General features: G+C 36.6%; 1 protein-coding gene across 22 annotated transcripts in view; it reads right to left on the reverse strand.

Annotated features, from left to right (window-relative positions):
- EPB41L2 (erythrocyte membrane protein band 4.1 like 2) overlaps positions 1–24421 on the reverse strand; it is a 109880-nt gene that overhangs the window by 15527 nt on the left and 69932 nt on the right. For 4 of the 22 annotated variants that reach the window (XM_017739432.1, XM_017739433.1, XM_017739437.1 and 1 more), the window contains exons 6-16: positions 23123–23198; positions 21422–21640; positions 20874–20961; positions 19467–19619; positions 18291–18388; positions 13471–13643; positions 10392–10573; positions 8222–8869; positions 6256–6288; positions 3045–3191; positions 1585–1689 (exon numbers count right to left, since the gene is read on the reverse strand). In XM_017739432.1, coding sequence (XP_017594921.1) covers positions 1585–1689; positions 3045–3191; positions 6256–6288; positions 8222–8869; positions 10392–10573; positions 13471–13643; positions 18291–18388; positions 19467–19619; positions 20874–20961; positions 21422–21640; positions 23123–23198 — 1922 coding nt within the window. Of the gene's footprint in view, positions 1–1584; positions 1690–3044; positions 3192–5967; positions 6031–6255; positions 6289–8221; positions 8870–10391; positions 10574–13470; positions 13644–18290; positions 18389–19466; positions 19620–20873; positions 20962–21421; positions 21641–23122; positions 23199–24421 lie in introns of all 22 variants that reach the window. The other 18 variants (XM_017739444.1, XM_017739436.1, XM_017739440.1 and 15 more) reach the window with 10 other exon arrangements.

Raw genomic sequence — 24421 nt, forward strand, 5'->3', positions numbered from 1 at the left:
CCCTGCCCCTCCTTTCCTTCCCTAGTTTGCTACACCCAAGAAGCATTCATCTCTTAACAGATTACATCCAGAGGCAAAGATGTTAATGATCCTCCTTTCACTGTACTCTGGTACCTTGTTTTCTGATCACTCAAAGAATTAAAAATTAAAAAAAAAGCAGGCAAAAACCAAAATCTTTATGTGGTAGGTGGTCAGGCTGTGTGCATCTCTCTCTATCCCTGCTCCCCCTTATATATATATATATATAGTTAAAGACACACACATACCACCCCTCTTTTAGCATTTTCCCACCTTCAAATTTTTGGGTCTTCCAGTCTTTTAAAATGAAAACCCCAGTCACACAGTTCATTTGATAATGTAACCCCTGTTTCCTGGGGTAAATTTCCTTAGTAAAAAGGATTAAATGTATAGATAGGATTCATCAATTTTCTATCAGCCCCTGTTTAAATTCCTGGCAAATTCTTCTGGTACACAGTCATACACTCTAACATGATATATTGTTTACAAGCTGCGGCAGATGGATTAAAGAAAAAATATTGTGGGTATCCATAAAACAGAAATTTTTCCCATATTTGCGACATACATATTAATGTGTCGGGTTTTGTTTAATTAAGTCACAGATGCTGTGCACTTGCAAGAGTATGGTGGATCTAGAGTATACTGGCACAAATGAGATGCACCCAAAATAACATTTCTAGTACACAGAAAATTACTTATTTGCAAGCATTTTTGCTGAAGCAAAAGAAGGAAGAAAACAAAGACTATTAGCAGTGGTATCCCTGCTTTATTCTCATCTATTATTCAGCTATCCTAAAGGACAGGCAAGGATCAACAGGCATCCATCAACAAATAATTCAGGATGGAAATACAGTTTCCCAAATGTCATAATTCTATATGTTAGTGAAATAGGACTGCCAGCTTCACATTCACCTAATAGACCAAAAGTGATGTAAAAAAAGCAACATCACAATTGCTACTCATCACTATCACACTGCTACTAGTCCCACTGGTTATAGAGTGCTTTTCTTTGCATAGATGTTATACCAACTTATGAGGGACAAACCCTCCCTCTTTTCCTGAATGAAAATACAGGTACAGAAGTGCAGAGGTACTCAGAACAGGTTGCCTTTGAAATGAAGCTGTTTATACAGCATTATTGATCTGAACAATGATTACATAGTGAACACCCAAAGCAAAAGTTCTTGTGTGAAGTGTCTAGTAATGGCAAGCAATTATTTCCATACAGAGTGAAAATACATGTTTTGGTGTCATCCTAGTCACATCAAATACAGTAATTTTCCAGTGAAAAATTGGTTTTCTTTTCAAATAGTGGCCATTCAGAACTTCATGGTTAGTTTGACGTTTTAAGAAAAATGTTGCTGGCATTCTTATATGTGTGTATCTATACACATATACACACAGAGATCCTGGTTTACAACTCAACATTCTCCTTCCAGTATTGGCTTAAAAAAGTTATTTCCATCAAGGGAAAAAAAAAAAAAAAGAACAAGAAAGAAGTGCCCAAGCTAGCAAGCTAGCCCACAGCAGATATAGCGACAAAGCAGCAGGTTTCAGGGCAGCCACCTTATCGGTTTCCTCTGGTTTTGCTCCAGCAATCCACGGCATTGCAATCCATTGTTTCTCCTTCCCAGGCAGTGTTTTCACTTGGAAAATGTGGTCTCCTTTTTTCTATTTGGTTTTCATTTTATAAAACCAGTGTAAATCAACAAGCAATGAAACAGACATACACTGTACATAAACATAAAACCAAATCATCTGGAAGTGACAGAACATACTAGATGAGCAAAAAAAGAAACCAAATCACCAGATACAAAATAACTTGCAGGGGCCTCAACTTCAATGCAAAGAAATTAATACAGAAAATACACACAAATACATAATAAAAATTAAGTTACACTTTGACATAAATCTCTGTTTCAACCAAAAATATATTTATCGCTATTAAATGAACCACTGTGTCATGAATATTTGAAAATATGACCAACATTTGTATCTATGCATATACCACCATGTGTAGAAATATTAAGGTGGTACTAAGAAATTTGAGGAATTTCTTGGCAGTAACCATAAATTAACAGAATAAAGAAGTGATGCATAGTTGCTGTGTTCTCTGTATGCACATACTCACAGTTCAGACTGCTTACAGATATTACTGAAATAACGTCCTACTATCAAAAAGAATTCTGTAGCATCAGGCCTGCTTAATTGAAAGCTCACATTTCTGTGCACTAAAAGAAAGCTGAAGAATTTAAGGGGATAGGACAACAATACATTCAAGGAAGGAAGGGTGGGAACCATGGTGATAGACAAGGACAACACCACAAGCTGATTGCTTTAAAAGACTGATTTACTCATCTCCTGAAAGAAACAGCTAATAACCCAATATAACTACAAGTTTCACAACAGCATGAGAAATTTGGGTAGCTTTCTTGGTACAGGCTTTCAGGATGTTATTTGTAGAAAACTGTTTTCCATACTGCTGTTTCAAGGTTCAGTCAGAAAGGAGAGGTAGAGAGAAAAAGTAGATAAATTCATTTTACAGACTCTTAAAGATTAAGATAAGTAAATTTTAACAACTACATTAAATGTGTCCAGAAGTCAATACTGTAAATTAACTGATCGCATGAAGCCCTTCTGAAACAAAACACAGACTGTGTGTCTCTTTATGCACAAGCTGTCTATGAAGAGATAAAGATATAGAAAAGGAAGGAAAAGTTCTACGGTCACTGAAAAATTATCAATCTGTGTAAATCAGAGTGAAATTTAAGATATCCTTAACATACAGGAAAATACTGCCATCACTTCTGTTTTCCTCTAATTCAGTTGTTCATGTAGAAGAATAAAATTCCACCCACAATTTAAAGTCAGGTCCAATAGTAAGTGCTAAAAAAGTTAATGTATACTTAGTAATAACAAATATTACACCACACAAATAGTGTTAACCTAAAGGACAAACTGCATTTGCTGTATTACATACAGGGTTGTATGGAAAGGCATGCAGACAGGTGTGTGCAGTGACATACCCCTTGTGTCTGTAGGGACAGAGGTGTGATACGCCGCTTTTCCCACTCATTTGGGCGTGGTTCGGGTGTGGATTCCATGAAATTGCGCTTGAGCTCACTAATGCTAGCCTGGTGTTTCAGTAAGTCGTCCTGGGTCTTATCCAGGTCCTAGCAACCCGCAACATAAAACAAAGTAGGACAAAACACGACAACAAAAGCAAACTTAACTGGGGAAAAAAAAAAAAAAAAGGAAACAGAAGCAACCAAACCAAGGAAAGTGCCTTGTGTCTGAAAAGGTGACCCTCTTTGGAGTGCCTCAAAATAAAAAATTTAAGGCTGCAAGGAACCAAGATTTTTTAATTTTGTTTTTGTAGTGAAGGTCTACTCATACACTGCTTCTTCCATATTTTCAAGCAAAGGAAAATAATGCTGTACATGGTTATTTAGCAGAGAGCTACTTTCACCCAAAACATGACACTACTAGCCCTTTGAAACAATAATAATTTCCAGGAGCTGTTTGCTTTCAACTAAAATTTGTAAGCACAGAAGCAAATGTCTCAGGATACTGCACAGCTAACATAACTGAAGGTAGCTTTAAGAAAGAATAGTTTAACCCAAGGAGCATAAAAATGGATCTTTCTTTATATTACGAGCTCCATGAAAAATACTTACATCTGTGAACACAATACTACACAGCCAAATATGCAAGCAGCTAACACCTGCTTAGCTTCAGAGGGACGACTCATTGTGCCTCTCGTGTAGGCTTAAACTTACTGGAAGAGTCAGATTTAAAGACTTAAAACCTGTTACCTACCAATTCTACATTTAAGAACCTGACAGCAGACAGACACAAGTAGGAATAGTTTTCATGCATGCCAGTACCAAAAAAATGATCTCTCTAAATTGCACCTCCATGGACCAGTGCCAAAGGGGACACCACAGCATGAATACCAAATGAGATTTTGTCATGACCCATTGAGGCCAAACTGCAGCACCTTGGATCAAATAACTACAAGGGATTCTTTCACTTTGTACCAGCTACAGGGCAGAGGTAAGGTTCAGGAGCTGTGCCAAAATGTAAGTGCTCTAGTAACCAGACAAAAATATATATGTTTAGCTTTCTTGGGAATTCATTGTCTTCTAAATACAGTGGCTGGACTTTGGTGGGAAAAGCAGATTTCACCCTGCCTTCACAATTTGTCTTCCTTCCAGCATTCCAGGTCTCGAGAAAAGTTTATGCTTACTCTAACACAAGAATATTTTTTTCAGTAGTATCCTGTAGTTATATTCAAGTTTAAGCCTCAGATCCATTTTTAGTAAAGAACTAAAAGACTGAGTATTAAAATGAAATACTATCATTGCGGACTAAGGAAGTTTTGTCAAAAGAATGTCGTAAGAAATAATAATCTAGGTAAAGAATCTGGATGTTTTTACAAAGATTTTAAATACTTTTTAGCAGAGCGTTCCGAAATTTACCATTTAGGTTAGGATTTTTATTTTCAGTGATCACAATGCAAAGACACTTCACATTAAGTCATGAAAAATCCAACCACCAAACTCATTAGTTTCTAAGTTCTTTTCACTTGCATGTTCAGCCCCAGTAAGGGTTTGGTGCTGCACGTATATTTCCTAACCCTGTGGATAAGCCTGCATGCAGCTTGAACATTTGAACCTCTCCCCTTCTGGCAACTCAGTAGGTTTGTATTGTCACAGGACCACTTTTCATCCTGGACTAACAAATGAGACATTAAGTATGTCCCCCTACAGTTTGCATTTCCTGAGTGAAGTAAAATCTTATGCCAAAGGCATTCTATTATACAACTGAAGCTCGTAACAATCACATCATTATTGTAAGACCTGTCTTGGCTTGACACAAGGCACATTTCTTGGACTTGATCAAAGCACAGTTATGCAATGCACACTTTCAGTGCTTTAGTAAGTTATACACAAGCAAAGTTTCAATAGTGATAAAAAGCTGCAAAAAGCCATAAAACATTAGTTGGGTTACTGCGATCCACACATCTCCTTATTACTGAACAAAACCAATCATTTAAAAAAAACAGTTTTTGTGACAAAGGGAATTATTTATAGCCCCATCTGGATGAATAAAACAAAGACAGCAGTAGGATTTTCTAAAACATTTTCAGATATTAGCTTAGGTTATTAACCACAAGTTAAATGATACTGATTATAACTACAGACAGTCTCTGATAAAATAATTGAGATTAGCAATCTATATGAAAATTCTTGCAATAAAAATCTCTGCTTCAGTGACAAAGCACTATGCATGAACGTACTGTTCAAAGCTCTTTGTTGTTGCTCATCTTCAATGAAAACCAACCTTCAAGAAGCAAGATTTACTTCCATTTGAAAAGGAAAAAATAAAGCAAATATTTCAGAAGATATCCAAACATTGAATCTTTGAATATCTGATCCTTTCATCATTTCTCAATGCTCCTAAAACCAGTGTCAGAACCAGAATTGGCTTTCTATATTTCTGCTGCTTGCCCCTTACTAATTCTATTTATTCAGCTAATGTATTTGATGAAGGTAGATTAAACTGGCAAAAGCTAGAAGCCCTGCTCAACAGAAGATGCAAACATTGAGGTGCAATGTACAAAAATCAATTTAGAATTATGAATTGCACCCATGTGTTTGCTTTATCTAAATAGGGCTATTATTCCCTGTTGCCACCTTGAAAACATTTAGCAAAAATACACTAATTGACATTCAGCGTTCAAGCTGAGGGCTGGTTGTGGGGTTTTTGCATTTGTTTGTTTTTTATTTAAACTCAGAAACTAGAATGATAGCATGCAACATTTCCAAGCTGGTTTTCCCCATGCACTTCATGCACTGTGTCCCTAACAGCTTGCAAGTGACCTCCCATTCCATGCAGCCTGGCAGCCCGTGAGAATGGAGAGTATTTCTTGTATTATATACAAACCTCCAACATTAAATTGCTATGTCTGACATAAATATTTTCCCCGTCTACTCTCAAGGAACTGATCTGTGAAATTGAGCCACATAAACAAAAAAAACGAAAACAAAACATAAAGAACATAAAATGGACCAGCAAGTAAATAAAAAAGGACCCTTACAATCAGACAGTTAAATAAAGGAAATAAAATGGTATGGTGAAAAGGCACTATTCAGACAAAACCCACAGAAATTTAGGGTGCTAACAAGGCAGGCAGCCACAGCCAGGTTCAATTGTAAAAGAACAACCAAGCACCTTCTGCTGTGCTTCCTCCTCTTCGCATTCCACCTGTGTGAGCGCATGACAAATTATCAAGAAAAGGAGGTGTTAACATTGGCTTACAGACTAACACAGAGGCTTCATCTCTTTGTAAATGCTGCTAAATGTGCTGGATTTTACAGACCTTTACTTTTTCGGCCCCAGATGTCGAAATTAAGCGACTTGGGTCTTCTTGCACCTACATTGTTGTAGAATGGCTGAAGTAATTTTTGGCATAAGTGGCATGAAAAATGGAAGTTTCACACTGTGTCTCTTTCTTGCTGTGCTTTTTATTGTTTCCCAGGTGAAAATTTAAGAATGAGTAACGAAGAAAAATGATATGCATAATTTCTATGGTAAGTGGCTTAAATCCTGCAACGAGTTGATGAGAAAATGGAATCTAATCCAGGAGTTCTTTTGGGAAAAGAGTCTAGGGTTCAAGTCAAACACTTAAACACTGTATTTACCAACTGTCTTAAATTTTAGGAATGTTGTTGTCTTGGGATGAACTATTTGCACACACCCCCCACCCCCCCCTCTTTTTAGGTGAATATATTTATTCTTAAACTGCAATGCATTCTGTTGGAAATAGTAACTAATCTTCATATCTTATCTCCAAGTATTCTGAATGCCTTTAGGAACAGCATTCTTTAAAAAGTGAACCACTTCCCAGTTGTCTTTCCACAAGTACAAATATCAACTGGTAATCTTAGGAAAAGATGCATTTACAAGTCAACACACTGCAAGTTCATAAATTTGAAGAGGGATTTACTATTCATACTGTTACATTTTGAATTCTGTGTGAATGCACATATGATGTAGTACATATCTCATTTTCATTAATTCCTGACTTATCTGGGGTTCTATTTTATGTAAGTATGTTACAAATTATGGATTGAATTAGACTACAGAAAAATTGAGAAAATCTTAGTGTCATGTTTTTTGTTATTTTATACTTAGACTGGTATTATAATGACATCGTGTCATATTTAGCATGTCTTTAATATGTACATTGGTTTAGCAAACTTTGTTAAATGTAACATTAAACAGATCCTCCTCCTTTTTGATTCTATAATAATTGGTTTAATATTTTCTTTGAGGATCAAAATAGAAGACCTTTTTCTAGTGGTATTGCTGTAGTACGTGCAGCAGACATAAGGAAAGGAGGCATTTTGTCAGCCACTCCAGATGATCAGAGCAACATAGTAGTGTGACTGAGGCTTCTGAACAGCAATTTTAGCAGTGTATTCCAAAGAACGTTCAGACCAGTGATACAGCCTGACACAGCCTGCAATCCCAGCTAATGAATGAAATCAGTCTCAACTGCTGCTAGAGATTAATCAAAGCATGTGAAAAAAGAAAAAGTGCCTTGGACAGACTCAACTTTGCACACGCCCTTGGAGAGCTGAAACATCTGAAATCTGGAATAACAAAACACTGATTTTAAAGTATTCGCAGTTTTCTGAATTCAGCTTTTAGGAATTTCATTTTTCAGTTCTAAACAGAACTTCACACATGTGCATTCCAGTCAATGCATGCAGGAGACAGGCATTTTAAGACCAATTGACAGTGCAAATAGAACTTGCAAATAGTATCAAATAACATCTATTGTTACACAGAGCACTTTCAGTATTCAGATTTATGTGCTCGTTAACATTTTAAACTACAATGCAAGTCCACCTGCAGCTCAGTATCTGTGGAATACAATGAAATTATGCATGCTGTAGGAAATTAGGCAGAAAAACCATGAGCTATCTATTGACTAAGAGTCCCACAATGGCAATTTTTCACAAATGAGAAATGCTAAAAAGATACATATGCATTTGTGTATTTATATATATATTTACAGGCATGTACACAGATACATCTCTAACTAGGAAGTGTGCAAAACTGAGCAAGCTTCATGAGAAAAAGCATAAATGCAATGTGCAAGTGTCAACATTTAAGCAGCAAAATTACACACCTCCTCTTCCTCTGCTTTGTCATTCAGGTCATTGCCATTAGAGCTACTAAAGGAAGTCACCTTAGGCTCCAGGTAGCAAAGGGACAGAGCAAGAGGAAGGGAAAATGTGAGTGAAAAAGGAATAGACTGGAAAGCAGACAGAAGGAGGACAAAGATAAGGAGAAAAGAGGGGATGAAGGAAGGAGAGGTAATAGGAATATAGTGCTGAAGGCCAGGTGGGAGGAAAGAAATGCAAACATCAGGAAGGCTAGGAAAAGTAATATAGCCATCCTCATCAAGCAGCGAACGGAAATGAAAAGAAAGGCATCTGAAGAAGCTGAATGAGACGCACAACTCGGTGCTTTTGTAGTCATTTGTATGGATTCTTCCCTCAACGGTAGGGGAGCCTCGACTATCTAGGGGTCTCATCGATTCAAAGGTATTACTTGGTGAAGCTGTTCTGGTTTTATTATGATCTGATGTTTGTTCCATGGAATTGCACTCTGAAATGTCTGGAATGGTAAGGAGGGGCTCTTCAAAGGGGTCTTCCTCAGAAATATCTGAAAGCATGTCGATCTCGGGGACAGGTGACAAGTTTGTGAAATGGGATGACATGGAATGGATGGACGGTGATGATGGGTGTACGTGAGTGAGCTGAAGAAAAAAGTTCTGTGCACAGTGGAAAATGAAAGCACAACAAAAATGCAAGTTTGAAGGCACATGAAGAGGGGAAAAAAAAGAAATTATTAGTTAGTGAAAACTTTTACTTAGAAGAAGGGATAGCTTTACTAAAGCAATAGAAATAGAAATAAAAATCCCGCTGTGTTTTACAAGCAGCCAACTTGTTTACTTCTGTGGATTATGAAAGGAACCTATTACAAATGTTTTGATCTCAGGCTGTAAAGAACTGTGCACTTTTGAACTGTAATAGTCACTTAAAACAGATGGAAGCAGACAGACATTCAAAGCTTTGGCAGAAAGGTCAGAGGACAGTGCAGTACACGAAAGACAAGCTGGCACTTCTTGAGTTTATAACTGTTTTCTCTAAGACTTAAAGAGAACCAGAAAGGAAAAGAAGCATCTGCACTAGGGGGGAAAAAAAAAGCTGTTCACAGAATAAGCATGTGTAACAAAACCTTACTGAACAGCTTCCTGGAACAACTTCCTGAAATAGTGCCCTCCCCTCCACAACTGTTGGTTAAAATACTGAAAGATACACCACTTTGAAAACAAGGGAGAATCACCATTCTACCAAGGCTGAAGGCAAAATATAGTAATTTATTTTACCATTTTTTCTCCCATAAAGAAACTGTGTGTGCCTTTTTTCTCTTCAAATTCAAAATTATTTCAACTTGCCAGCAAACAAAAAAAAAATATAACTGTGGTATTTGTTCTCTTCCTACACTTGAATGCAGTGGAAACATATGAACTGCACAGAGAAACTCAGCAGTCTCACTAAGAATAAAATGGGTAACTAACTTGCAAAAATGTTTGAGGACAAAATTACTCTTTAAATATTAAACGAAGTTCTGGAGAATCGCTGAAATAGAAATGATCTCCAAGAGAGAAAGAGCAGCAGATTTTAGCCAGCACTTTGGGAGGAAATTTTTACATCAAATCATAGAAAAAATAAATTAAATTTTTGGACCTATTCCCCCAGTAGCTCAAACAAACAAGCAAATGGTTGCAACAGGAACAGATCACAGTACTTAACTTTTCACAGATATCTATACTTTAGTCAACATACAAGTTTTTAAAGGATGACATAATTCTGCAATGGCTACCAAAATTGTTACTTATGGTAATTAAACTCAGTCATAATATACCCAACTTTGTAGAGTGTACATAACCATGGTACATTAACATTTTTATTCAAGTCTAAACGAACTAAGGAAGTTAATAAAACTCACCCTTTGAAACATTTTTTCAAGAACACATGCAAGCTTACTGAGAATTTAAGTTCAATTTATAGCAATAAAAGAAACTCTAGGTCAGTGCCATTTGGAAGTTTGTATTCTCTTTTGCTTACATACACTTACATTAAGTTAAACACACAGAAACCACTTGACAATTTTCCTTTAATATTTTAATATAATGTGGTGTATGATACTCAGAACTGATAGGCACTAAATAACCACATGTGGACACACACCACATGAACAAATAATTTCGGTGTGAAAGTCAGACATACCTTTCCATCCTGAGTCAATTCTAATTGTGGAGTTTTGAGTGGGCTTTCATCTTCTTCTCTGCCACCTTCTTTTAACTTGGCCTGACCAGCAGCTTCAAGATCAATGATTTTATCTCTGGCAGCCTGCCCTGCAGTAGCAGAGAAGTCTCTTAGAAGACTTTGGTCTGAAATACCCATGGGAGCTATTAGAAAACAAAATAATTTTGGTTAATTTGGGTAAGCTGAAACATTTTGGTTTTAAATCTTCTTAAGAAAAACATTTTATGATTGTATCAGCAGTGATCAACACAGCTAGTTACTGAGTGATACAGTATTTTTCATCTTCTTGGCTTTACAAAAAGTCTGTGGTTCCCATTGCACTGATATGAACAGCAATGCACCCTTTTCATAAAACTTGCACTTATTATGTATGTAAAAAACCCTCACAGTATCAGACAAGTATTTATCAACTTCTTGATTAGTCTTGGAAGATAAATTGAAGGTATTGTTCTTTTGACTGTGTAAATCACCATTAAAAAAAGAGAGACAATTATTAAAGAGGATTTTGTAGAAATTCACTGTTTGAGAGGACTACTTTAATGTAATGTAGAAATTGCTATGCATATAATTGTCACACTATTTTTCACTGGAACCTTAGCAAAACTGCACAAACAGCTCAGTGAAAGTAAGAACTTATCTCCCTATATGCTTGCAAAAAATGGAAGGAGGAAATACTGAGTATGTACACTTGAATATAGTCAAAGCACAAGGGAGTGAAAGGCCTTAAATGTTTTTCCTCTTATTTGATTCAGCATAACAGGGTTAATGAGCAGGATGGCTCTTTTTTTAAATCATGATGACTTAGTCAAAATAGTAGTAATGAAACAGAGGAGAATTCATTAAATGAAGGAGTTTTAATAAATACAACTTTGATACAAACTTAATTCATTTAGTAATGTTCTGTAATACCTCCATATGCTTTGCTTTACAAAGCCAAGGTGCAGAAAGTTGAGAGGAAGAGGTGTGTCTTGGGAGTACCTTTGAGGGATATCCTCTTTTCAAAAGTCTAAGCTTCACACCAGAGGCTCCCTTAAGAGGGTAAGAAGCCAAGCCCAGCTAATGGGAAATATGGCATTTGGGATGTAAGGCTTTTGCAGGGCCCCTGTAAGTTCTGCAACTTAAACTTCTGATCCCTTCTTAGGTGGCAAAGAGAGCATTTCTTGGGTATATGTCCCTCAAGTTCCATGAGTAAATTTTGATAAATCAGAGTAACTTACGTTGGAAGGAACATCCAGAGGTCAGCTAATCCAAACCCCTGCTCAGAGAAGGTCGAATTAGACCAGGTTGCTCAAGGGCTTGTCCAGGTGAGTTTTAAGCACCTCCAAGGTCTTTTTAAACAAGCAAAAATTTGTTACTTGTAACCAAAATTTGCTGTGTCTCAGCTTGCAGGCGTGCCCCACTGCTCTATCACCACGCACCTCTGAGAAACACATGGCTCTGTTTTTTCTATAGGTTTCCTGTCAGTAGCTGTAGACAGTAATACCTCACTACAGCCTTCTCCTTTTAAAGCTTAAGGACCACAGTTCCCTCAGCCTCTCCTCATATATCACAGGCCCCCAGCCCTCTGACCAGCTTGGTGGTCCTTACTGGGCTCGTAATATGTCACTGCTCATCTAGTACTGCAGAGAGCAAAGATGAACATGGTATTTCAGGCGTGGTCTTCAGAAAGTACTGAATAGAGAAGAACAATAATTTCTGATGTGCCAGCTACACTTTTGCTAATCCAGCCCAGAATACAGACAACCTTCTTTGCTGTAAGGACACTCTCATGTTGACTCGTGTTCAACCTGTTCCACTGGAGTCCCCAGATCCTTTTGTGCAAAGGAGCTTTCAGAACAATGTTTCATCATGCTCAAAATTTTGACGCTGATGCTTCTGTAAGAGTTAAAGTTAGGGCCTGAACACACATGCATGCATGCCTGTATTCTACAGATGATGCACAAGGGATGTCAGAGAGGCTTGATTATACAACCATTGAGAGTTGTGAAGAATTCAAATTGTTTCTAACCGAAAGAAGAAAAGGAACAAAACCAGACTCAGTAACACTGACATGGTGATGGGTTTTTTGGTTGCCACAAGAAGTCATCACATCCTATAGCAGTGCAAGCACTTTTGCCTCATATTTTTACTTCAGTTCTCGAAAGGTAAGATTGGTAGGTTTCCCAAGCAAGTGTCCCAGTTTCTTCTTTGTTATAGTATAGAAGAATGTGTATTTGCAGAAGTAAAACTCTTCTAAGTAGAAGATTTTTTAAAGAAAATAAGATAAAGTTGACAGCTCAATTGTAGCTAAACTCACATCACTGTCATGGTTCACTTTTATTCCAGTGAAGTTGTGCGTGCCTGAATCTAAGTCAAGCTTCATGTTATTTTGCTGAAGTGTTTTTCTATTATATATTATTGTAGAAGTGATTTTGAGTAAGACATATGCTTTTACATCTCACACATAGTGCTGCTACCCCTGCCTTTGGAAAGAATGCCTGTTTCCAGTAAAGGAAACCAGACGGTATTTCTGCTCAAAAAGACCAAACACCAGTAATGACAAAAAGAAACTTTAGCTATTCAAAGTCAACATAAAAACTTTCAACTAAACACTGAAGTACTGAATATACTAGGATAGCAATATACTGAACAAAATGAAGGAAAACTCTAAGAAACAATGTGTTCAGCCTTTTCTGCTTAAAGATGCTCAGGCCAACCCAGATCCCAAAAGAAGCCACTGACCAAACAATTCTATTAAGAGCCTATGGTATGTGCCTATCCCTTAAAAAAGGTATGAGTAGTGTACAGAGATGCTACATACCCAATATAGAATTTTCCATGTATTCACAGCAGTGCCATACCATTTAGGCAGTGACTGAACTTAATGTTTAGGTCACCTAACATTGACAAGTACCTAAATCGGCTTTAGGAACTGAAATTCATAAATTTGTCAAATGACCTTCTGGCCATCCATAATGTTAACATTTCCGAATGTTGGTCAGGTCAGAGTGACAATGCATAATGCAATCACAACCCTGAAAAAATAAGTCAGATTTCATACCTCCATCAAGGCTTCTGGAAACACGTTTGCTGGAAGTGCGCTCGAAGTACGGAGCTGGTCTGTCTATGAGGTTGCTGGCCTGTCGTGTCTGCGCTTGCGTACGGCCGCTGTAGCGGAACTTGGAACCCAAGGTCAGAAACTTCGCTTTTGGGGGCTGTTCTGGTGATACAAGTCTAAAAAGTAATATGAGGAAAGTCAGTTTAAAAGGCTTTATTTTAGGTATGTAATGAGGTAATTTGAAGCTACTTATTGCATTTCAACTTCAGTTCACAGTGCTCTCCAAGAGAGGATTCTACTGTAAGCTCTGCAAAGACCTTCTAAAACAATGCATGTTATTTACTGTTTGCAGTTGAAGTGATGCTGATAACCATCACATTTTTCCACAATATGACTAAGCATCTGGGATTCCTATCTTTTGGTGCTATCTTGGTTAAATTTTAATTTTTTTGTAGAAAGCTGAGGTCATTTTAGGTCCATGTAGAATACATCTCAGATCTCTCCTTAGAATGTTTCTTATAGTAAACACTATACATTCCACTTCCACTGCCTTTCGTATATTCTGAGGTACCAATATGGCAGCTGCTGTTCCTCAAAGTTAGGGAATGGTGTCTCAAACCTGTATAGAAGGGAGTATCAAGTGAAAAGAGATTGAGAACACTGGAGAGTTGTTACCCAACAGCAACAACTTTAACAGTCTACATTCAGACTCTAGCTTCTTTACAGTGTCATTTATAAATTTATATAGGTTGATGTTCACTGGATATAAGGAGTGGGGGGAAGAAGCATATTGTGAAAAGTGTGAAAAAGAGTCAGTTACATGTACTGTTAATGCTGGATATGTATGTTTGTACCATAAATGTTGGAGTCGTTATCAGAAAGTCCATGTACCAATGTGGCAGAACTGGCTGTGAGGGATTCTGTTTTCTTATCAGAAAGAGTGGCTGGGCATTGGAATGGGCTACCCAGGGAGGTGGTAGAGTCACCGTCCCTGGAGGTGTTTAAAAAAAGGCTGGATGTGGCACTCAGTGCCATGGTTTAGTTGATAAGGTGGTGTTAGGTCATAGGTTAGACATGATCTCCAAGGTCTTTTCCAACCTGGTTGATTGTGTACCACCAGGTTTTGATATCATGTGAGTTTGAAGACAGGTTCTCTCTACATCCCTGAACTTCCTTCAGTATAGGACTTCAAAGTTCATATTCATGTAACCCCTGTTGCTTGTACTTTATACTTGAAATCTGACCATCAGCTGCAACAGAGGGTACTGTTTGTTCCACTGCCATCCTTGCTGATATTGCAAACAGTCATCACTGCAAGAACTCCTCCCAGTCCCTGCTTCTCTGGAAAGGCCTTTGATGTTGTTTCCTGGATCAATGTAATGCTGCAAATTCATGCTCACCCATCATGGCCTACTCTCTCTGTATAAAACTATCAGATTATTGCAGACAAAGCTTCTTGATTTGAGAACCTGCAAAGAATGAGCAGCTCATTGAACATCAACTTCTTTCTAGCAGAACCAGCAATTCATGTGCCCTTTGTACTGAGGATGGCACAGATGGGCAAGCAAGAGTTCAAACTGTGCTGACTTTTTTCTCCTCTTTTGAAGCATTTGCACAGAAATATCTGCGTCAGCAGAACCCAATCGAATGTATGCTAAGACAGTATCCAGTGCTGGGTTCTGAAGACTACAACAGTCATTCTAAAGGTATTTCAACAAAACTGAAGAATTTTCAGGTACCTAGCAAACAGAACAGTGAGCTAGTGTGGTGAGCTGACCCAGGCTGGATACCAGAGTCCCACCAAAGACACTTCCCTTTCTCAGCTGGACAAAAGAGAGAAAATGATGTAACAAGCAGCTTATGGGTGAGATAAGGACAGGGAGACATCATTCACCAATTGCTCTCATGAGCAAAACAGACTAGACTTGGGGAAAAATTCTTTTAATTTGTTATCAATCAAATCAGAGTAGGATAATGAGAAGCAAACCTGAATCTTAAAAACACCTTCCCCCATTCTCCCTAAGAGGGGATGTTTATGGCTTTATCAGGGCACTAGCCAGAAGCATCCAATCCCCCATGCCTAAAATGCATATGCATGCACCTGAATCTGTTCCTACATTGATAAAGAAAACAATTCAAGACAAACTAATGCACCCTTCTGCACTAAGGCCACTTATGCAATAAAATTGCAAGTATCTGGAGCTTCACTTTCATTGCTTCTATAAAACAGTCTTTCTCCCCATTATTTCTAAGAGAGAGTGCATTATTTACTAAGAGGAAGAAGGCTGAAAGCATTTTTCCAAGGTTCCTTCTGTTCTTGATTTTCCAGTCTTGGCAAGGCTGCAGCATTAACTACCATTTTTATCTTCCACCCTGCTGAGATAAACTTTTAATCTTTTAATGTGGAAAAAACAGGAGAACTAATTACTTCCTGATTAAGGGCAATTGAATGGATTTTTGTATTACAGTCTTAATTACATAAAATAACTGAAAACTATGCTTTTACCACTTTAGGACATTCTGGAGAGATGGTGAAACAATCATGAAAATTTCAAATAAAACATCATAAAGTGGAAATATAAGCAGGTTTCTGCAGACACTAGTTAAGATCCAGAGTTGCCAACTAAGCTTACCTCAAAATTTTAATGTAGATATATAGTCTGACTGTACTTTTAAAGTAGATTGCTGCTCTTTGAAAATGGTACTGGAATCCTCTAAGTCTGAGCTGATAACAAGTGAATACAGTACCCTTTGGTTGTCATTTTCAATACAGTTCATTACAAGTTTTATAAATAACTTCATATACTGGCTGAATTTCCTATACATTACAGGAAAATGGCTCTTAATGGGATTATTTGAGACAAACTGAAACATTACATAAGACAACACAAGGAATCTTACCATGTTATATAGGGCAGGCTAAGAGATTTGGAAGCTAAAAATATACATCTAAACTATATACAATTTACTGCGGCATCATACACAAGCTTTACACATGCTCTGAATGAGCTACAGTCTCTTGGACTGTAGAAATTGCTTTCTGCTTTTTATCTTTGAAGGAAAATAGAGCTGGCTTTATTTTACTGTTTTTAAATCAGGATGAGAGGTTCTGAGGATTTTCTCTCTGGTGACATCAGTGGAGTATATGGATTTACAGAATGGTTCAAGTATTTGTTACATAATTCTTGTTATAATGTCATTCCTGGAATGTCATTAGGAAAAGCCACTTCTGATTGGAATAAAATCCAATTATTTTTATTATGTCAGAATTTCTGTAGTAAGATTATCTCCTGCCTATTAATGCTCCTGAAAGCTTTCAGACTTGCAAATCGTAGTTGTCAGTTTAGGATTTTTGACTTCAATAAGATTTGCTTTTTCCTTATTCAGGGCTATTTTATTACTATAAAACTAGGAAATACAGCTTACCAACAAAGCAAATCATGGCATGAGTTATTTGAAGAGCATTACTAAACTTTTCACTGTGGGCAGAACTGCTTGCTATTTGTGGTAATAGACACCACCAGCCAAAGCAGACTTCAAATTTTCAAGAATATGATTCTGGACTGTGTTAATAAATGAATTCTATCAATATGAAAAAACATCTCTGATCAGGATTTAAAAAGGAAGCGCTTCTAAATTAAGCATTTGGAGACTGATTTGTGCTGGGATTTGCCAATCTCAGCATAAGTTCCACCTTTGCATTCAAGAACACACTACATTCAATGAAAATCTGAATACTGAAAACCATCCAGTGAGACAGTTCCAGTAATCATCTGCTTAAGTCCAAGTGGTGCCCAAGTTCTCTGAAGTTCTCTGTCTAGCAGGTATATGCAGCAACAGGATTGCATTTACCATAAAACACAGCTGTTTTTTTTAAAAGCAAACAGGCTACTGAAGGAGAAAGCTTACTGTTTACATACCCTAGGTACTGTGCTTTGCAGAAAAACCTCAGATTCAATGCCTATCCAATTCATAGGAGATTCAACCTAAATCTGTAACTCCTAGGCTGCATGGGGCACATGCACTCCCTCACAGAATGTGTGTTATTATAAAAATCAAACAACCATTTTTTCAAAGTCCTTTTCAGTGGAAGAAGTAGACAGAGGAACAACTCCATGGTCTGTTGTTAAGGTGCTCATTTACGAATAGATCATCGTTTCAATGACCAATTCAGAATTCTATGTTCCTCAGCTGCTGGAGAAAAAAATGCAGAAGAGGTTATGGATTATTACATAAAAATTAAAGTGATCCTCTGTTCTTTGAAGAATGATTGTGAGCTCAGTCTAGTTCATAGATAAGGAAAAACTCAGCTAGAAGCATTTACACTCAGCAGAATGTTCAAGTTAATTGAATGAAGATTACTGTCAAGCCCTAGGAGCTTCTTGTGAAGGTGTACAGTGGCTTTCTAGATGCTCATTCTTAAAAGTCAATCTCTCAGGAAATCTCATCACAAATCACAGAATGGGTCAGGTTGGAAGGGACCACAGTGGGTCATCTGGTCCAACCTCCCTGCTCAAGCAGGGTCATCCTAGAGCACGTGGCACAGCATTGAGGCCAGACAGTTCTTGCAGACCTCCAGTGCTCCATGACCCCTTGTTTAGTTCCATCCTCTTAGCACTCTGCAAGTTTTGATAAAGCAGTTAATTGTACTTGAGACTTTAAGAATCGGTAATTTGGGGTCAATGACTGTCAGGGTATCTTCCATCTAAGAGGTGTCACTGCAAGGGGCAAAGAAGGGGGAAATCTTTACTTGTCTCCTATCCTTTAAAAGAAGTATATGAGCATACCTTGAAAAGTGAGGGAAGGAGAGAATTATCATTTACCTGAAGAAAGTATGGTGCTCCACACAAACCTTCCATAACCTTTTAGCAGCCCGATGGTTTGGCAGTTTGAACCCAATAGTGCTCTCAAACTGTTCCAGCTGGAAAGAATCCACAAAAAAAATTAACCCATTTCCTTAAGCTGGCCATTAGTAGGTAGAGTTCAGATAGTTCCATTACTGTATCAAGCAGTAATACTCCTGCCATAAGACTTCATAAGATTTTTTAGAAAATATTTTAAAAGATCAGAATTTCCAGCCCTTTAAAATAATTATACTTGGTGGGCTATGTCACGATGGATAAATTGCACGAAGCAATTGTATTGAAAGTTGTGCTTCGTACTTTGCTTGGGTTTAATAAAAGTCTGAAATTCATACTGCAGTGTTAAACTTCTATGTTTTGTATCACTATATAACAGTTTCTTAGCAAAAATATTTCATCTACGCACAGCATCAGTGAATGCAAGAACAGTACATCTGCATTCAAAAACTTACCTAACTACAATGTTAGTATTGTAAAATTGGTGTTTGGATGTCTCTTTTATATTATTTATTCACACAGCAAAAGCCACTTTAAACATTTTATAGTATAATCTAAAAAAGCATTACAGTATCTGACATTTTGGGGATTTTGTTAAATTTCCAGTTACAAAGGGTTCAAAATGTAACCACACACACACCCCCCTTCAGCAACTTCCAGAAACTTTTAGCAGTAACTGAAGGGAAAGTTAAGTCCCCTACTTCCACAGCAGCTAACAGAAAGAGTTATAACATCCTACAGGATAACTCAAGCCTTTGGTTACAGCCACGGACTTGATGTGCTGACATTTAGCAAACAATTATACCCAAAGAGGAAGAGAAGCTGGCTCTCTCCCAGGACTGCAAGTTTGCACAGTCAGAACATGGCCAATATAACTAGCTTTTTGTGTAAAAAACCCCCATAAAATAACAAGACAGCTTCTATTAAAAAAATGAAAATAGATTTTCTTCTTGGTTTGCTGTTACTAATCAAGACAAGTGTTTAATACAATCATTAGAATCTAGATGAAAAAGCACTCTTAAGTTCTGCTTGAATCCATCATAAGCTCATGAGGACAACTGTGGAAAAAATGAGGATGTTTTCTTGTTTCTGTACAAAAATGATCTCACAAAAGAAACAAGACTGGAGGGTGCTACTTACTTCTGCTGGCCTGACTTTGATGTAGAAATTACTTCGCTTGTAGGAAATCTTCAGAATTTTTGGCCAAGCGAAGCGATTGATCCGGAGTCTGTCTTTGTAAATCAGCAGACCGTTAGCACATACACCCAGCATGATATCCACACCTTCAGAATCCTACCAGGTATGAGACAATTTCATAAAAACCACTTTAATAACATTCCAAACAAGTAATTATTGCTGACATACCTTGAGGGAATATTGTAACTGGGACATGTTTCATATTCAAACCTGACTCTGACAATGAGATTCTTAAATCAGAAATAGCCAAGTATATTCATTTTATAGGAAAGATTTTGGACTATTATAAGTAATGGTTTTGGCATTCATATGCCACAGTTCTGGGAAATTCTTCAATATTCTGGTAATAGGGACAAAGTTAACTTAAAAGCAGGAAAGGTATGGCCAGTGTGTGTACTAGCAATGATTTCAACAAATACTGAAAGAATAAAAATGAAAACCAGGTCTGTCCAACTTAAACTGAAAGTCTGAACAAGCTGTGATCAAGGTGATCCTTTACAGTCATGTACTATTCCAGCAAAGATAGAGGAAGTAATGGGTAGGCTTCTGAGCATGCTCTTTCACTGACAGCATTTGATGCAAGTTTTACAGGCTGCAAAACTAACCACTAACTGATACACTACACAATACAGCAGATTCTCATGTCCTCCCCAACAACAGATCAACTACATCAAATGCCAACACTGTCATTATGGAGTTGCTTCACTGGCAAAACTAATAAAACAAAATTAAACAGTGTTTCTCCAGTACTTAAAAGTCTTGGTTTTCTTTTTTAAATGCAAGATTAATATGCTTACAATACCTTAAATTTCCTAATGATTTGAGATTCTGGATTTATGAGAGGGAGTGGGAGGAAGTTATTAGTTTGTCTTTTGAGGTTTTAACTAAAAAAAAAAAAAAAAAATCCCACTTGAAATGAAAATTTCATTTGACCTACCCTGGGAAGTAAAAAAAGCATCAAAGCTCTCCCCCAGAAGAGCTTTTTTCTCCCTCCATATTTTTTTAACTCTCATAGTATTATGAAAACAATTATGTGTTCTTTTCATCTTTACTTTATTGGCCCCACATCTCCTTTGCATAAAAAATATGACATTTTAAATGTATTTATCTGCTCTTATGGGTAAAATATTATTTCCAAGCAGCACATATCCATGCACACTTATATATATGAAATAAATTCTAAGGATGTTAGAGTTGCAAATTGAGTAATTATTGTAACCAAGCAATAAAGGCTGATAGCCAAAAATTAAGTGCATGAGGTTTTTTTGAATAATTTATATATACAATATTTTCTTAATACTTAGCGTGTCTATCCTAAAACAAAAACCAAACAAAACAAATCCCCAATACCTTGGCATGATGTAAATCCACTCCATACATGGAGAGTCTCTTAGCATTTTCTAGGAACTGGGAATCCGCCTGTGCTGGAGTCAAGCCCCTAAAACCATTGAATAAGTTTTGAGTTTATTGGCAAAAAACCCAGAGTCAAAACTGAGTGGAATCCTCAAATTCAGACTAATACAAAAACCTCAGTTTATAAGGTATCAATAGCATTTTTGCTCTACAGGAAAAGTGTTCTTCCAGAGCACATTATTTTACTTGAGTACAGATTTCCACCTTCACACTTTCAAAATATTCTATCTGTATGTTACTTAAACTAATTAATATGTTCATATAAAAATACTTTTCCAAAAGTTCTCTACCAAGACCTTAGTGCAACTGCTATTTTCAAACTCAACTTTTTAAACAGACCAAAGTAAGAGCTTTTAATTCCATAATAAATGATTTCCAAAGGAACAGTAAGTTTACCTCAGCAGTTTTACACATACTCCTAAGAGAATTGACATAAATGTGACGAAGCATGATGACTTCATTTAATCTCACTGTATCTGACATACCTGTGTGTTTTGTGTAGCTCAGCCACTTTCTCTTCCATTTCTTGAGTCTGATTGGGTGCAAATTGGAATTCACTGATATAATCACTGTGGTGCTCCTCTGGGTCATGATCACCCAGCTCAGCCTGCAGAGTATAGGAACCAAGGAGGGCGTGAGTCACAAAAGAACATGGCAGTCGGCCAGATGCAATATCCTGACGAAGCTGTAGGCACAAGAAATACCTGCAAGACAAAGGAAAGGGGGGAAAAAAAACCAAAGAGAATGAAGAGCAAAGACACATCATGAGAAATATGGCAGAATTCATCAAGATGCATGTAATCATGTAAGTGTGTTTTAAAGTAAGTGAATGCATTAATAATGTTACACCTTATATTATTTGAGCATTATTACCACACAGTAAATTTCACTTGATTTTTAAGAGTCAATGTTATTTCAATAAAAAATGTGAAAAGCAGGAAAAATTCTGATTTCCAATATAAATGGAAATATATATATATATATTTCCAACCTAGTTTTAAATAAAAGCTGACTTTGGAACTTGTTCAGTTCATATTGCAGCCAGTAGGTATCTATGGCTTAAAAATATAAGCTATGCACTTCTTTGACATTTCCCTTTGGCTTTAAAACTCTTTTTGCAGTTCACAAGCTAATTACATCATGTAACACACAGAAGAAATCCAGTTTAATACTGAAATCATAATTACCTTTCTTAAACCATGTATGTATTAGAATTTAATCTTTCAGGTACTGTATACAGTCTTCTACCAAATTTAACAAGTTAACCATCAGCAGACATTTTTTTAAGAAGTAAATGGAAAAAAAGTCTTACTAGTGAAACTTAAAGGAATTTAGATTTAAGATATAACCAAAAAATGCTTTTATGAGTTGAACACGCAATTCTAAAACCAACCAACTCGCAGAAAATTTTCAAAGAAAACACACACAGCTTCTTGTAAATACATTCTGTACTAAAAGCCTTTTATGATGCTACAAATGACTATCTGTAGCAATATATTAACTGCATACTTGCATAGCTATCTTATTTTGTGCAGAAGACTGATCCAATGCAACATGTAGTAGTAACATATGTCCTGCCTCCGCAGGGTCATCTAACTCCAAACCAAAGTATTTAGGTTTCCTGTATCTCCTAAGAAAAACGAGTCAGTTCCCTGAACTCTATCCCCAGTTATCAGCCTTGCAATGCTACTTTGTAGGTGCATTGGTATCCAGTGCTTGCATTCCAAATATTTTCTATCTAAGGAGTTTGGAAGATAGTTATTTTCAGGTTTTATTATGTTTTATGGTTTTATTTAAAGCATATATGTAAACCCACATTTTCATTAATCTAGTCTAAATTATTACTGAAGTATTTTGGCTCCCTTGAGCTTCACTCAAGATCCCCATGCCCTCATTTGTTTTATAATAAAGCAGCAGTCTGACACTAAGCCACTGCCTTCTTTCACATAGGATCACTCACACCTTATCTGCTGCCCAAATCATACACCCGCTTATCATTAAATTCTTCTTGCTCAGGTTTCTTCCAGAAGTTTTCATTTTACCTTTTCAACCTTGTTCCAAAAAGCAGTTGATGTATGTAAGAGCATCTCTAGTGTACAGTATCCAGAAACTGAAGACGAAATTCTATGTGGCCTTCAAATTAGACTAACAGTAATTTAAAGTTTAAAATTAGGACCTGTGCATACCTAGTGATGTCTTCAGTCAACTGTGATGGATCAGGGGGATAAAACTTCACATTAAAGGTGAATATCCAGGGTAAACCTAAACATGGGAAATATCTGATTGTTAATCTCAAATTGAAGTAAGCAAAGAAAATACTTTACTGAAAAATGTTAGACAGTAGAATAAATCTTAGTCACTGAAATCTCAAAGAAAGTTTTTTCTGTTGATTTACTGTACATTAGTAAGAAGCACAGATTATTTTCATTAGCAGGTAGAAACCCACAGACATAATGAAAGGTCAGCATGTTACAAATCATTTTTAAACAACATTTTACAGTAAGTTACACAAATATCAGAAGACATTTTTAATTTGAAAACTACCATAATATATTAACACTTTTAAGATACTGTGTGTTCAAAGGCACTTGCATTGATTTTGTGTTTATTTCCAACTCCTTAAAGGCTAACAGTCTCCTCCTGTCTAAACTTAGTTTGAGAGACTGTACAGTAACTGTAAACATGAGATACCAAAATGAGCTCTGTGTTGTATATAACAGAAAGATAATAATTAGTTATTGAGAATGCATGGAAGACAAAAATATTAGCCATTCCTACTTTAAAATACTTTTCTGGGAAACACCACATTAAACAACTATAATAGCAGTGATATTTAAATTCTCATGTGTTAGAATTGTTAATAACACATGCATTTTTTTTAAGCAAAAGCATGCTTAAAACTAGATTAATAATTTGGAAAAGTATAAAATGTTGCCTTTAGTCATAGCTTTGTTTTTAAATAATTTTTTAAGATTTGAAAGCTAAGTCACACACCAATAATTAAAATACATTTTCAGAATGTTAGTATTTTGGACAGTAAATTATTTTAGAAATCTGTGTTACACAGATAAATCATGCTTTGAAAAATGTGTCTTTCTACAGCACCATAAAAAGACTGAAATGCCTTTTCCAACACAATGCTAGAAAAAAGTGGGCATTGTTATTTAAAGTTACTTTCTTAAAAAAAAAAACTGCTCTGAAATTTCATATATGCTAAAGAGATGTGTTAAAATTTCTAATGTCTTCCAATTTTTAAAAAGTTATTTTGGTTTTTCAGACATGGCTATTCACTGAAGCACTTCAATTTTTGTTTAAGTGTGAATCTCATTCTACCTGGCTGCTAAGCCACTATTTCTTTTTGAGAGCTCAGGGTTTTAGCGTATCTTAACGTTCCCAGTTATCAAGTTTTTGTTAGAAAAATTACAGTTTTGTGTACAAAATAAGGTAGGACCCTTAAATGCGGTCTCATTTATCATTGCATCATC

Source organism: Corvus brachyrhynchos, unplaced genomic scaffold (genome assembly GCF_000691975.1).
Source record: "Corvus brachyrhynchos isolate BGI_N302 unplaced genomic scaffold, ASM69197v1 scaffold14, whole genome shotgun sequence".
Lineage (NCBI taxonomy): Eukaryota > Metazoa > Chordata > Aves > Passeriformes > Corvidae > Corvus > Corvus brachyrhynchos.